The following is a 14,539-nucleotide window of genomic DNA, read 5'->3' as shown; positions in this document are numbered from 1 at the left end:
CTCTTATTTTCAATCTCTTCGTCATCTAAGGCTATCGCTATTGCAGCTAACTCTACTATAGTAAAATCAGCCATTGAGGTGATTATATATTATCCAATTTAATCCACTCATGATAAAATAAGCTTGACTGTAAGATCACTGTATAAAGTGACTGACGACTGACTTAAGCCAACTGACGGACAGTTGACTGACGAATTCCGGACGGAACTGTGACTGAACTGAGACTGAACTGTGACGGAACTGTGACTCAACTGATGTGTGTGAATAGACCTTTAGTTGTGACTACTTCTGAATCAGTTCAGTCACCCTGAAAAGAACCATCGTCAATTAGAACAACTTAAACTGTTTGTTACAGCCTCGCAATGACGTGTCATACTCGATCCGCAGGTACTAAATTTAGTGCAGTCATTGAAGCATTATTGCTCCGAATTTTTTTAACTGTGAACCGAATTGCATAAAATTTTTGGAATTAGGTTCATCTTACCCTTAACTTCAAAAGTGAAAATTATTTGAACTCCGCAACCACCCTGGGGGTGGTTTGCCACCCATTCTCGTGGGTGAATTTACTTTTTTCCAAATAACCTCGGATATCGATAGAAGGCCTGATTTTAAGCAAAAAAAATCATCTATAACGTTTTTTCGAAAAATCTAATACTTTTCAAGTTATTGGCAATTGAAAATTCGCATTTTTTTCACGTTTTTTCATCGGTTTTTTTGCAAATATCTCCAAAAATATACGTTTTATCGAAAATTATATAAAGAACACAATTGTAGCAGGTACAAAAATGAACCATTTGGTTTTTTATAAAGTACTCTAAGTGCAATATTAAGCTAGATATTAAAAATCAAAGCCGTTTTTTATTTTTGCCTGAAATTTAAATCGATGTGGGCAATGCCATCTAGCGGCGAGCAGATGCATTTTAGGCATTCTAATAAAAAAGAGTTTTATAGTGCTTGAAATAAGCTTTAAAATGAGCACTATTAAAAGTCTTTTGCACGTAAAATAAGTGAGCTGTATTGCAAATAAGAGGAGCATCTAATATTTTTTCTTTTAAATCAATGGGTTTCATAAGTGCCATTTCCACCAAAATTAAAATTAATCGTATTCCGCCTAGAATCTACTTTATTATGAAGATTTTGATAGACTTTATCAGTTTGGCTGCTTCAGGACACATATTTTTCAAAAAGTCACGATTAAAAAAAGATTCAAATTTTTTTTTAAAAACACCTTTTTTCGTAATATCTAAAAAATGACGACATATACGTATAAAAGTGTAGGGATGAAAAATGTAGGTATAATTTCTGACAAACAATTTGACAAACAATTTGGATTTTGAGATTTTTCTGTCAAACAAAAATTGACGGAAATATGATTGTTTAAAGAGCGCGTGGCAGCGCAATCACAGCCTCTCTTAAGCCCTTTAACCCTTCACCGTTTGAGAAAAAAGGTTTTTTACTATATATTGCAATGAAGGATGTTGTAGCTCTTTTAAATACCTTTAAAATGGGTTTTTTTTAAAATTGTGATAGCATGAAAATTGAAGGAGTTATGGTCAAAAAACTTATCATATTTTTTTTCTGCTTAGTAACTGAAAATTTCGGAATGTGAATATTTGGAGCAATGTGAAAGTACGCAGTATAATAGAGATCCAAAACTATTGTAATGTGTAATATATATATATACATAATATGGCTCATATATTTTGGAAACGTAGGCATGAATACATAACCCAACGTTCTTCTAATATGTATACATTAATACATTTGAGTGAATTTTATAAAATTTGTAAATATATTATTCCAATAAATGGCAATTTTTTCTCTACATTAAATTATTTTGAAATATGTAATCATATATATTTACTGTTTTAATTTAGGGGTAGTTTTTAAGAGTAGAAAAGCTTAAGAATATGATAATCATTTTCGAGAGTGTGGAATAATATTTAAATCCTTTTCATTTTATCAAAACAATTTTTAAAAAAATTTTTATCAAGAGGTAGATTTCAAGGGTTGAAAGGGGGTTAAAAATTTGATAATTATTAATAGAGAATATAAAATATTACTTACTTTATACTTACATCTTTTTATGTCATACCAAAGTATTTTTTGTGATTTTTTTCAATTTAGGGGTTGTTTGCAAGGGTTGTAAGATTTTCAAGGGGTTGAAAATGATTTTTAATATGAGATAATTGTGTTAGAAAACACTTTACAATTTCACCACTTACTATTAAACATGTTTTGTAGCGATAAAATGGCTCAATGTCGATTTTTCGATTAGGGGTTGTTTACACCCCTTAAAAATAATAGGCGGAGTTCAGAAAATTTTCACTTTTGAAGTTAAGGGTAAGATGAGCCTAATTCCAAAATTTCATGCAAATCGGTTCACAGTAAAAAAAATTCGGAGGTAAGACCGTATTTTTCGCTTCAAATGACTGCACTAATTAAAACGTCATAACAGTCAGATTGACCTTACCATTTGTTCACATAAGTTGGGGCTGTCTCGAGATTTTAGTTGCGTTAGGCTTCGGTTTGACGTGTTGTTGACTAAAAAACTTGAACATAGTCAAGACACCGGCCTCCTTGTGATTCTAAGAACTAAAACGCTTCCCTTAAATTTATCGATTCATCAATTTAATGAATATATTTAAGTATTTACAGCAAAAACAATTGACGCAAGGGTACGCGTACGCAAGGGATACCCTAGCACTAAGATGCCACTATGAGACCAAGATTTCTGCTGGAATGCATTGAATGAACTTTTAGCTGCATTTTAATATCAATTCCATTCCGAAATAATTATAGAAACAGTTATTGTTTCGTAGAACGGTGAAGAAAGTACAGCTTACCAGTCGTTTCCAGTTTTCGCAACATTTTGTCGTTTCCTTCCCGTTTGGTGTGGTTTCGGCTCCGCAACCATGTTCACATCTGCAACAATTTAAACCATAAATATAATAACACACTAAAACAAGTATACTGACCATAAAACATAATACCTTAACACATTTGTTGGACTTAAAGTTTTATTATTTTCTGTTCTTTAATGTGTATGGGGTATAGTTTTTACATACATTTTAATCTGATTTGATAAAAAAAGTCTAACTAATAAGACCTTCACAAAAACATATACTCACTGAATATGTAAAGGAATTCCACACTATAGTAATTATGAGTTTAAGTTTGAATCAAAACTGTGCAGAAAAATAAACATTTGCCATTGTTCTTGTAAGTGATGTTCACTTCACAAAATCAGCAACCGAGGCAAGTGAGGGAACGCTTCTACTGTAGCCAATTAGGACTAAACTGTTTAATTAAAACCTTGCAAGCCGGTAAACTGACGCACTTTTAATTTGACTCTTCAACTCGCTGATTTTAAACCCCTACTCAGAGCCACTCAAATTAGAAACTAAAACTAATTATATACTTAGTTCAGCTCTGCATTTTCTTAAAGGCCCGTCTTCTTTATTTTATAATACATTTTCTTTGTATAACTTTCACAAATGTTATGAAAACCATGAAATTGTTGGTCTAATAGTTTAAGGGTATTTTTTATTAGTAAACCAGAAAGACATTGGTGGAAATATAGGTAGTTCTCCCCATAAGATCAGAGAAGCGGTATTGTGTGGAATTTGCATTAGGGGCCTAAAGGATATAGACTCTATTAATTAATAAGGATATAAAGTTGATATACGTTCTGAATAGGATTTCAAGAACAGAAATATTCACTCCAGGGAGTTTGGAAACTTTTATGACAAGGTGCTCTAAATTCGGCAGCCGAGTTAAGGAAATAAAAAAATTAATTAATTTCATTTCAATAGCAGGTTCATGGGAAACTCGTGTCAGTAAAGGGTGAGAATATCTGTATACTTAAACTCGATAACATTGGCCTGACAACTCACACATGCATAATTAATAATTACAAAGCAAATACGTTTTGTAGAAGGAGATTCATAACTTATTCGGTTAAAAATATAAAAGATTTACTGATACGAACATTTAAGTTAAGAACATTAAAGAGGTTGAAGTCACGATCACTTACTTTTCTAATCGGTTAAACAAATTTATATTAAACGTTTAAGATTTGAAAATTTGAATTAACTGAAGATTGACACCGAAAGAAGAGAGCAGATATCAGTTCTCGAAACGTCACGTTCCTATTTTTGTAACTTTATGATGGTAATTACCCGGAGTCCTGTTAGAGAAATCTTTTTTTGCATTTCGTATATTACCCGATTCTTTTAATCGTTTACGAAAGAAGTAACAACGATAGGACTTCGATCATTTGATATCGTTATATATTACAAATATAGAACACTACGTATCGAAGATTGAAATCTATCACATCTCCGTGCCAAAAGACTAAGACAAGTTGAAACATACACATATGTTAACGTTATGAACGTTAATCATCTACAAAGAAAACTGTACAACCGAGTATGTTGTAAGCTAAATATAAAACGTATAATTTAGTATATGTACATTCATCACCACACATTTCTTAGTTTATGTGTATGTTTAACAGAACAGGTTGTCTCTGGTTAAAGCTGTGTGTTTGGGTGTATTTGACACCTGACGAGGAAGACAGATGATAAATGTTCTATTATTGCAATATATAACAGTATAAATATCCGTAACCATATAATCATTTCAAATTATACGTTGAACAAATTTCATTCCTCCTTTAGAAAAACAACAATAAGTAATGGCACATCCCTAATATAAGCCAGTATCTTAAAATATTCGCTACTAAACTACGTGGTTCTCAAATCTTGACCACCTGAATCAGCGTAACAACGTATGAGGAAAGGGGTGAGGTACGCACCGCAGTAACCACAGTTGTTTAGAGGGGCTGTGACATGTTTACTGTGGCACCTTGTCACATCTCCACTTTCCCTCCCCCAACACCCCTCACCCCCTCAACAGTATGTCACGTGAGCCGTGTGTGACACACAAGCTATTGCGGTTTGTGAAGACGAGGTTGTATTATTGCCACAGCAGGTCTTAGAACAAGGTTAGATCTTACCAACACAGTAAAAAGTTCAGTAAAAGTTGGATTAACTTGGATGTTGTATCCCAGAACTTTCAAAAAGCTAGACAAGTGATGTTCGAAAAGAAGAAAATTAAAATGAAACAAGGTAACTGTTAACCTTAAAATTGATTTTATTCAACAAAAAAAATAAAACAAACAAAAATTTAATTTTCACTTAAAATAAATAATATTTTTGTAGAGTCATTAAAATATTGAAGATTAAAAATAAACAACGTGATCATGTCCTGCATACTCATAAGAATGAACCAGCTCTACTGGTGGATCTCGATGTTAATGTTACACTCTTCGCCCTTATTTTAGTCTTAGAATTATGGGACAAAATTGATACGAATCCAAACGCTTTCACAATTTATGCATATTTTTTATTTATCATTGAAAAATTCTTAAACCATTTGTAATTTATTGTTTGTAATTCAAATTCAATGAAGTATAGCTTTTTGAAGAAAACAAACATCTTTGATGCTTAGCGGCTAAAATTAATAGCGTTAAAGTGTCTGAGTTTAATGTTGTTCCTCCGGGAAATAACTCAGTCTTGTTCACCACAGTCGGCTCGAACGAAAGGAAATTTTGATGTCCACAACAGTAACCTAGTGGATTCATGTAAGTGTTAAAAATTAAACAAGAAATGTAAAATTGTTGGTAAAAAAGATAAGACCTCACATTAATCCATTTTGAGAAAGCATCTATCTATCCCTGTGTCAAGACAGGTTTCACAAGAAACATTTCACGGTTGAATAAACGTCTGAGGAAGAATTGCAAATTAAATTCCTCACCAAGACAAGACACATAGAAGCACTAAGGTTGCATTATAAAGTGTAAGCGGTGTTGTAGCGTAGGCTCAGCAATATTTATCACCGCCTCAACACCGCCGCGCCATTTAAGGGCCAGGCCTCGAGGTGGAACTGCCTCAATAACGTTTTCATGGCTACAAATTGCAAATGTTCTCAAATTGGCCAGCAATACCCCACAGCAGACATTTCATTTGGCTTATACCACCTTGAGGGCTTTTATTTGTGAATTCTGAAGTAGGTATTTACTAAGTTGTATGTACAATAAAATTATTCTTGTACTTTGTACGTTTTGAGTTTACACTTTAAGCTCTTTAAATTTTGTACATAATACATTCTCACAATTAGAGTAAACTAATTATGCACATCACTTTTTTAAAGAAAATGTTTTGGCTAAAATTGTTAATACATTACTTTATAATCTATCAATGTATGTTTTAATTATTTTTTGGACATTACTAAGTTTTTGTATAATGAAAAATTAAAAACCGAACAAACCTGCCATAACTAGAGTAATTTATAGCTTTTCCTCAAAAATTCAGCCTGTACATCATATTCTTTCACATCCATAAAATATTGATAGGTCTTTAGTCCTTGGAAACAAGGATGATCAACCTAAATGAATCACGCTAAATATTCCCACGGGTATTGATCACTGCCCACTTGTTTAGCTGTTAAATAAAGTTTTAATTACATTTTTTACATGTATTCGTTTGAACCTTCTGTTACCTAAAACTAACTTTAAATAATTCAAAAAGTATTCTTGAAAACAGTTGCCAGAATTATCTCATTTAACCCACAAACCTTAATAATTAGATTAACATTTACAAACATCATAATATAAAGTTATTAGGTTGCCACAATGTCAAAACACGGATGAATTTTGTGTAAATAGTGTAGGCAGCGGTTTGACACCTCATATATGTATAGAACTAATAACATATTCTTTTGATTTTTTTCTTCGATTTGCTTTATCAGGAACAAATTAAGACATTTTGAAAAATTATAAATATATTATTAAAAACCTTTAATCTTATAGTTCAGAAACTTTTGCTTATCATGAAGAAATAACTTTTTCTACAAAAACTATCAGTGTATAACTTTTAAGAACAATTATATACCAAAGCACTGGTTTTTGTTTTGTGTTTTGCTACAAAGAAAACACAGAGTTTTGAAAAGACGCTTCTGCAAATACAGTTATCGACAAGAATGTTTGGCCAACAGTAAGAGGACTAGACTTCTTCTGACTTGGTATTCCGGGCTGCCGGCGCTAATGCGGGAACGTTGTACTCTCTGCTCGTTCCCACGCTTCTGACCTCCCCCTCCCCTCCCACAGCTAAACCTACCCTCTATTCAATAAAATGCTCACGCACTAGTACGCCATCCCAATGTAAAGTTACTAACACCATATAATTAATATTCAATGGTTAAAAGTAATCCAACTTTATAATAATTTAGCCTATAAGTACTGCATTATTTTATGAAGTGTTTTTGAATTTAGTTCTTACCGAAAGTATTTTCCAGTTTTACAAAACATTCCAAAACAATGTGCACTAATTTTACGAAAGAATTTGTTTACATCCATTGTACCTAAATACGTATTTATAGTATATTTTAAGAAATATTATAAATGCATTTAGTGAATAGCCCTAATATATTGAAAAAGGAGCTCTTCTTATTGGAAAAACTATTTTATATAAAAGAAAACTCACAATTGTCCAATAATTTTCCAATATATTAATGAGTTTTATAGAAGTACTCTTTTTCAATGAGTTTTCTTTCATAGAAAATAACAGAAAACCATTTATATAGTTTTTGTAAGTTAATAAAGATTATTTATTGTTGAGTATATACGTCGAAAGAAGTAATTAAATTTACTGGTGGCCTATTTAAGACATTGAGTACATACACTATAGGATACAACAATGTACCAACAATTTTAGTTCTTAGGTATACGCGGGCAGTGTCATAACCAATATCTCGGTTGGTTTCCCGGTTCACATCGCTTTAAAACAATGCTTACACAATTACAAATTCTTAAGATAATTCACCCTCAATGTTTAGAACCATCTATTTTCAGTCAACAGATGGTAATCAGAAACAAAAGAATTAAAATATTTTATATATTTCAATCTTGTAATAAATGTTTCGATGTGCTATGAACCGAAAAAGATGATTTTCCAATATGTTAGACGAGGAGATATAACTCAGATACTTTTTTGTGAATTTCTTCCCAGAAGACGTGTAAACATCGAACACCATCGTAGCTATAGCGTACAGACTAAAGGGTATATTTAAAGCAAGCGACCCTTCAAACAGAATTAGCTTGAAGGGCCCATCACATGACGGCAGGCGTTAATTGGATAGCCACCCTTATCTCGGCTCCCGTTGCCCCTTTGACAAAGTCCCCAGCTGTTTGTTCTGTCTTTGTGCCAGACGAGATTGCGTAGCATCTTCTGGTAGCAGTGACCAGACTGGCACAGAGTTACAGTTTTTATTTACAACAATTTAGTTGACATTCCAAATACCTCTGACTGTAGTGGCATGGTGAAACGGTTAGTATAATACTATACTGGTGTAATAGGCTGAAAAGTGCAAAGTTAGCTGGAATATTAAAATACTACTATTGTAAACAGTTTTTACATATGATCCATAAAGATATTTGAAAGTAAGATTTTATTAATAATCAATTATTGTTAGTTCGGGTAATTGTTGAACCATAACGTACATGGCTTATTTTTAGTCCTATACTACTGCAGTACATGATCGAACTTAAAAGCACAATCTGCGTTACGCGTTTCCTATTGTTAATAAATCAGTAGGACAAGAGCAAAACCACTTCCACGTGTCGCCTTTTGCAGGCCTTGTAATAGTAACTTTTTTTAACAACTTAGTCAATACAGCTGTTTGAATAAATATCAAATCCGTTCTTTTAGCGGCAGTATTTTTGAAGCACATATCAAGCTTGCCTGCTTGAACAAAACTATATATTTTTACTGACATTTTGATATGAGATGAGAGGTAGAAGTGAAATAGAATTCAACTGAAAGAATAGAACTTTCATCACAAAATTATTATTTTGGGACTACAAAGAGTAGTAATTTATATTGTAAATAATGAATAGATACCAATTTAGCTTATTAATTAAGTTATCAGGTTGTTTATATTATTTTCATGACTAGTGCAATTATTGTGGAATAACTAAATCAGTTATAGCTTTAGAGCAGTTTTCGTTTGGATAAGGCCTAATTTGGTAAAAATTAAAAAAGTATAATCTAAAATCTAATTTAGTTAAAAGTTAAATGTAATATACGTTACAATTAAATAATGTTTTAGATTCAATAAATGTTTAAAATGATACACCTAATTATTATTACATACGTGTATATAATTGATATTACATACATGTGTATTCAACAAAACAGCACAGTGCTAACAGTAAATGTATGTTACCCGTACAAAATGTAATGTACCCCTGGTGGGACTCGAACCCACAATCCCCGGCTTAGGAGGCCGATGCCTTATCCATTAGGCCACAGGGGCTGTTCTCCCATGTGTGAACTTTCAAACCTGGCTACTCTCAGGCGCTGTGACGGATACATGTAGTCATTACTACAGTGTTAATTTATTAGGTAACTGCACTTTAGTAATAAAGTGATTTTAATTTGGAATGACAATTAATATATATATATATATATATATATATATATATATATATATATATATTAATAATTAATAATTGATTAAAATCAAGAGAATACTACAAATTACAAATTCCATCAATATAAAATCCTAAAAAGTAATTAATAAATCGTGGAGAGGAAGCATTAACGATTGTGTCTAATTTGATTAGTTGAAACACGTTTTATCACTGATTGTGAGTAATGAACGTTTTTATAAAACGATAAACTTTGAAATATTTTACGGTATCATTATACGACATTCAACGGGCATTCAAGCACAACACAAAATGGTGATAACAGTATTCTTAATTGTAAAGAACATTTTCAGTATGTGCACATACATTTTAATTTTTAGACATATGTATTTTGCCCTCATAAAATGAAACGTATCCAAATTTATTTTATGTCCTTTATTCACATACTCAATATTAATAATTTATGTTCTAACAGTATAATAAAGTTATGAGAAATTAACCAAACAAAGCAGTACACGTTAATGGTTTTATAAATTGTAATACTAGGTCTTTGAAATTTATTTATTTTCTCAAATATGAATGTTAAGATAAATTAGCAATTTCCAATAAATAAATCAAAGTACATTACTGTATACTATCTCGTATAGCATAAAATAAATAATTGTGATGAAATCGATCGTTATAATTCATAAATAACAAATATCTGTAAATAAATGATTATTTTAATATTTTACGAAGGCATTTCCTAGTATTTGTATAGCACTGTAAAAAACTATTTTATATCGTATACCATATCAAATTAATATACCCTAGGACACAAGATCAATGCAATTTTGATTAAACAAAACTGAGGTATACCTGTGCTTATTAAAAAATAAAATATTATATTTTGACTTTTGCTTTGTGAAAGAAAAATATTAAATATTATATCTTACTTTTAATTAAACAGCGCATGTAGTAATAGTAAATACAGTAATTGTATGTTACACTTACAAAATGTAATGTACCCCTGGTGGGACTCGAACCCACAATCCCCGGCTTAGGAGGCCGATGCCTTATCCATTAGGCCACAGGGGCTCTGCTTGTATTCGATAGCTTTCAAACCTGGCTACTCTCACATGTAGTTTTCACTACAGTGTTAATTTATTAGATAACTGTACATTAGTAATTAAGTGATTTTAATTTGGAATGCATGTACATAATCTACTTTTAAGCGTGGGTTTCATTAGTAGAGAAACAGAGGATTTTAAATACAACCAAGCTTTAACTATTTACTTATCGTTTGTAAAGCTGTACAAAATTTTGAAGATTATATTAAATTATGTTAATACAATGCGTATACTGATAATTTATTATTGTTAAGTTAATACTGGTTTCATCCGAGCTATTTCCTAATACTTGTTCATAAATAATATCTGAAAGGTGTATTAGGAAAAGTGATGAAAAAACTTATTTACAAGAGGGAAAATTGACAGAAATATTAATGCAATTTATAAATGAAATGATACACAACAAAACACTTTATTAATGCAAATTCGAGTAAATAAACATTAAATGTACTTTGCAGCAATTTAAACTTTTAAATATTTATAATTAAGTATTTATATAAATATTGAAATTATATGGTACTTTCTACAAGGCACAACGTACCAACTTTGTATATGTTACCGGTACAAAATGTAATGTACCCCTGGTGGGACTCGAACCCACAATCCTCGGCTTAGGAGGCCGATGCCTTATCCATTAGGCCACAGGGGCTGTAAACCAATTGAATAGTATTCAAACCCATCGACTCAGTCGGGAAGTGACTTTCTTCAAATAATTTTTTTAGGATAAAAATAACTATAATTGCTAGCAGCATTGTAGTAATTGTACGATTTAACCGAGTTGAGCAAACCTACATTGATTAATAATACATTAATTACATGAAAAATACATTACCTCTAAATTTTGTTGAAATCGATAGAGAAAAACTTCCTAAAAATAAATAAATCGTTGTGTTTTGGTACTTTTAGGATTTATTTTTTATTCGCACTCATTTAACTGGTGGTATATTTTTATCCAACTGCACACTGGATTTGGGTGATTTGGCAGTCTTTGTTTATAAAATATGTAACAAAATCTGTGCTTGTAGTAAATCTACCTATATTTAGTACAATTACTTTGTTTACAATGAAATAGAGAGTATCGCGATGTATTTATGACACTACATTCAAAATTCCAAGATAACCAGAACGTTATAAATATATTCTACTTTTATAAAATCTATAGTTGCATATGTTTTAATAGTACGTGAAACTCATAATTTGATACCATAGAAACATAAAGCTTAGCACAAAACAAGGCATTTATTAATCATTGTTATTACAACACACTCCTGACGTGTTCTCCTAACTAGACCTATATGACTAAAACGATGTATTTAGGCCTACTTCAAAATAAGTTAAGTAAATAAGATCAAATGGTGTCGACATAAATGCGAGTGACATTAGTCACTCGCATTACACTATTACATTAGTCACTATTACAGTGTCTAGCTAACCATGTAGATTTGAAGTCAACAAACGTGACAACCTTTTGAAAACTTTAGATGTCATCTTTACAGAAAACAGAAAAACCTTCCATTGGCAGGAAATAAAACATAGCTGTGAAAATCGTATCTCCTTTGACAGAAAATTATTCTCAAAGTATTCTATAATCGAAGTTATTTAGGACATTTTAGAAGAAAAAATGTTTTACAGCTGGCTATAACTAAAATACTATAACGTTGGGTATATACAAATAGTTCTTTTACAGTTTAATAAGTGAAAATGATGTAATTTAATACACTTTAATATGATTACTCAGAATCATCGTTTGATTATCCCAATTGTTTTTATTTTTATATCCCTATTTGTAAAAGTTAACTTTTTTAAAATATTAGCAGTATACACAAGTCATTGCCAAGGTTAAAGGCAGTATGTACTTACCGCTTTGGACTCAAAAAGTGTCCTAAGTAAAAAAGCAGTATCTACTTTTAAAAATAATTTTAAAGCGATTTTGTTATGATTTTTTAATACAAATTTTTGAAATGACTCCTTTCAATTAATATAGACAAAAACACTTATATATCATCATATACGTTTAGACTGGCTTAAATGTTTAGTTCAGTTTCCCATATTTTAGGTTTTTGCAAATACTGCCTTTTTGCCTTTGCAAGGCAGTACTGTCCTTATATTGGAATAATAGCGGATACATATGAGTTAAGCTGATAGACTCCATTGTAATAGAACCAGCACTGATACACGACAATACCGAGATGTGTAGTCTGTGTAGACCTACCCATTGTTGGACACTAACTATTGTCTATGTAAAAATTAAGTTTCATGCACAATTTAAGGTCTTCGGATAAGATATTTTTCGAGGTGTCCTTCCACATCATTATACATTTACACGTTTTCATTCAGTAGTTCATAGCAGTTTTAGCCTACATAATAAAAGTTTGTAACATTTAAATTTTACTCTGTTATTTTCTATTTTCTGTATGAATAAGCTACACGTGACGCCACCATGATTACCCAAAAGTCCAATGTAAAGAAATTCGTTAAAGCTCAGCTAAATCCCATGGAGTGACATGCACCATAATCTAACTCAATATTCCTCATATAGAAATGAAGCTTCATGCACAATAATTTCAAGTCTATAAGTCAGTTAATTTTCGACATATTGTGTGGACAGACGAATAGAAATGAATTTGTTTTAACTAACAGGCTTCGACACCGCTCAGCAAATATAAGTAACTAAAAAATCCAAGTCAATTCAGTTTGTACTGAATAGGAAGCCGTCCTCTGGTAAATACGTGCTAGGAGCCACCACACTACGACTTTTTACAGGCTTGGCTGAGGTTGAATGCAAAATTGAAATCTATAGCTCATTTCATTTGCGATATATAGACTGACAATCATACAGAAAAGAAATTGACAAAACAATTAGGCATCATAGACTTCATACACCTCAGTCTTTTTCCATATATCTTGCCACATCATACAACAATACCATTTGTTCATAGATAGACAGACTGACAGGCAGGCGTAAACTTTAAATTTTGCATGAAACTTGTGTAATTCTCGTGTTAACTTTTTTGTACGAGTTTATGTCCGTCTATCTGTGCACAGGAGATCCCGGGTATGAAATAAGCTATAAGTTTTAAATTGTAAATGCAACTCTTGCGAAGCCTGTTGCGACACGTTGTGTGGCGTACCCCTGTTTTTTTTTTTTTTAATATAATTTAGATATTTTTGTACGAACACCGGTTTATGTATTGCCCATTTTCCATTTGAATAATGCAAATCATAAGATGTTATGTTTAAGTTCTGAACGCGATTGAGTTCCGTCCCAATATGTAAACCCAAGCACAAAGGTCAGACAGGCAGCTGCTGCCAGAACACACATAAATATGTCGCCTCTCTGTCTAGACCGGGATGTTATATCCCTCCGCTCCGCGCCGATTCGCTTGGTCCACATTCCCTTTGTTTGATAATGGATTCCTGGATTGTGATGCAATCAAAATCTACAACTCTGGACTAAAAACGTCGATCTTGAGTAATAGATCACTGATTCGATCTACAAAAAAGACACATTAAATTGCTTCTTTACAATTAGAGGAAATACTATCGGATTCCTGTCATACAATTAGCACCCCCTAAATGTTCCTTAAGTATTGTTAACTTTACAGATCTTTACAGTTAAGTTATTTTATTTCACTACGATTACAATAAATATATTATAAACGTTCACGTATTCAGGCATGTCTACTAGTTTTAAACTATAAACGAGAGGATACTGCATATACAGTTGACAATCTTCTTGTATTATGCTACAGGAGAATCTACTACATGTTCATTTATAATAGCTGGCCGGGAAAGTTTTAGTAATTGCTAGTCTCGGTTATTAACACAATACCTAGAAAGTACCTAAAATTATCTGACGTTTATGAAAATTCTATTGTTCTTCATTTTTTAAATGATATGCATGTTTGGAAATTTTGTGTACAATCTATATATAAAA

General features: G+C 31.7%; 1 protein-coding gene and 3 non-coding genes across 4 annotated transcripts in view; all 4 read right to left on the bottom strand.

Annotated features, from left to right (window-relative positions):
• The window catches only part of LOC124362702, a 295,398-nt gene that overhangs the window by 134,134 nt on the left and 146,725 nt on the right, over positions 1 to 14,539 (bottom strand). The window contains exon 3 of the mRNA XM_046817420.1: positions 2,847 to 2,925. Within this exon, the coding sequence (XP_046673376.1) occupies positions 2,847 to 2,925 (79 nt within the window). The remainder of the gene's footprint in view (positions 1 to 2,846; positions 2,926 to 14,539) is intronic.
• On the bottom strand, positions 9,306 to 9,378 carry Trnar-ccu. Its single transcript has one exon. It is a non-coding gene; the product is annotated as a tRNA-Arg (tRNA).
• Trnar-ccu lies at positions 10,498 to 10,570 on the bottom strand. Its single transcript has one exon. It is a non-coding gene; the product is annotated as a tRNA-Arg (tRNA).
• On the bottom strand, positions 11,179 to 11,251 carry Trnar-ccu. The gene has a single exon. It is a non-coding gene; the product is annotated as a tRNA-Arg (tRNA).

The sequence above is a fragment of the Homalodisca vitripennis genome, chromosome 1 (assembly GCF_021130785.1).
Source record: "Homalodisca vitripennis isolate AUS2020 chromosome 1, UT_GWSS_2.1, whole genome shotgun sequence".
NCBI lineage: Eukaryota > Metazoa > Arthropoda > Insecta > Hemiptera > Cicadellidae > Homalodisca > Homalodisca vitripennis.
This window is presented reverse-complemented; position numbering and strand designations above follow the sequence as displayed.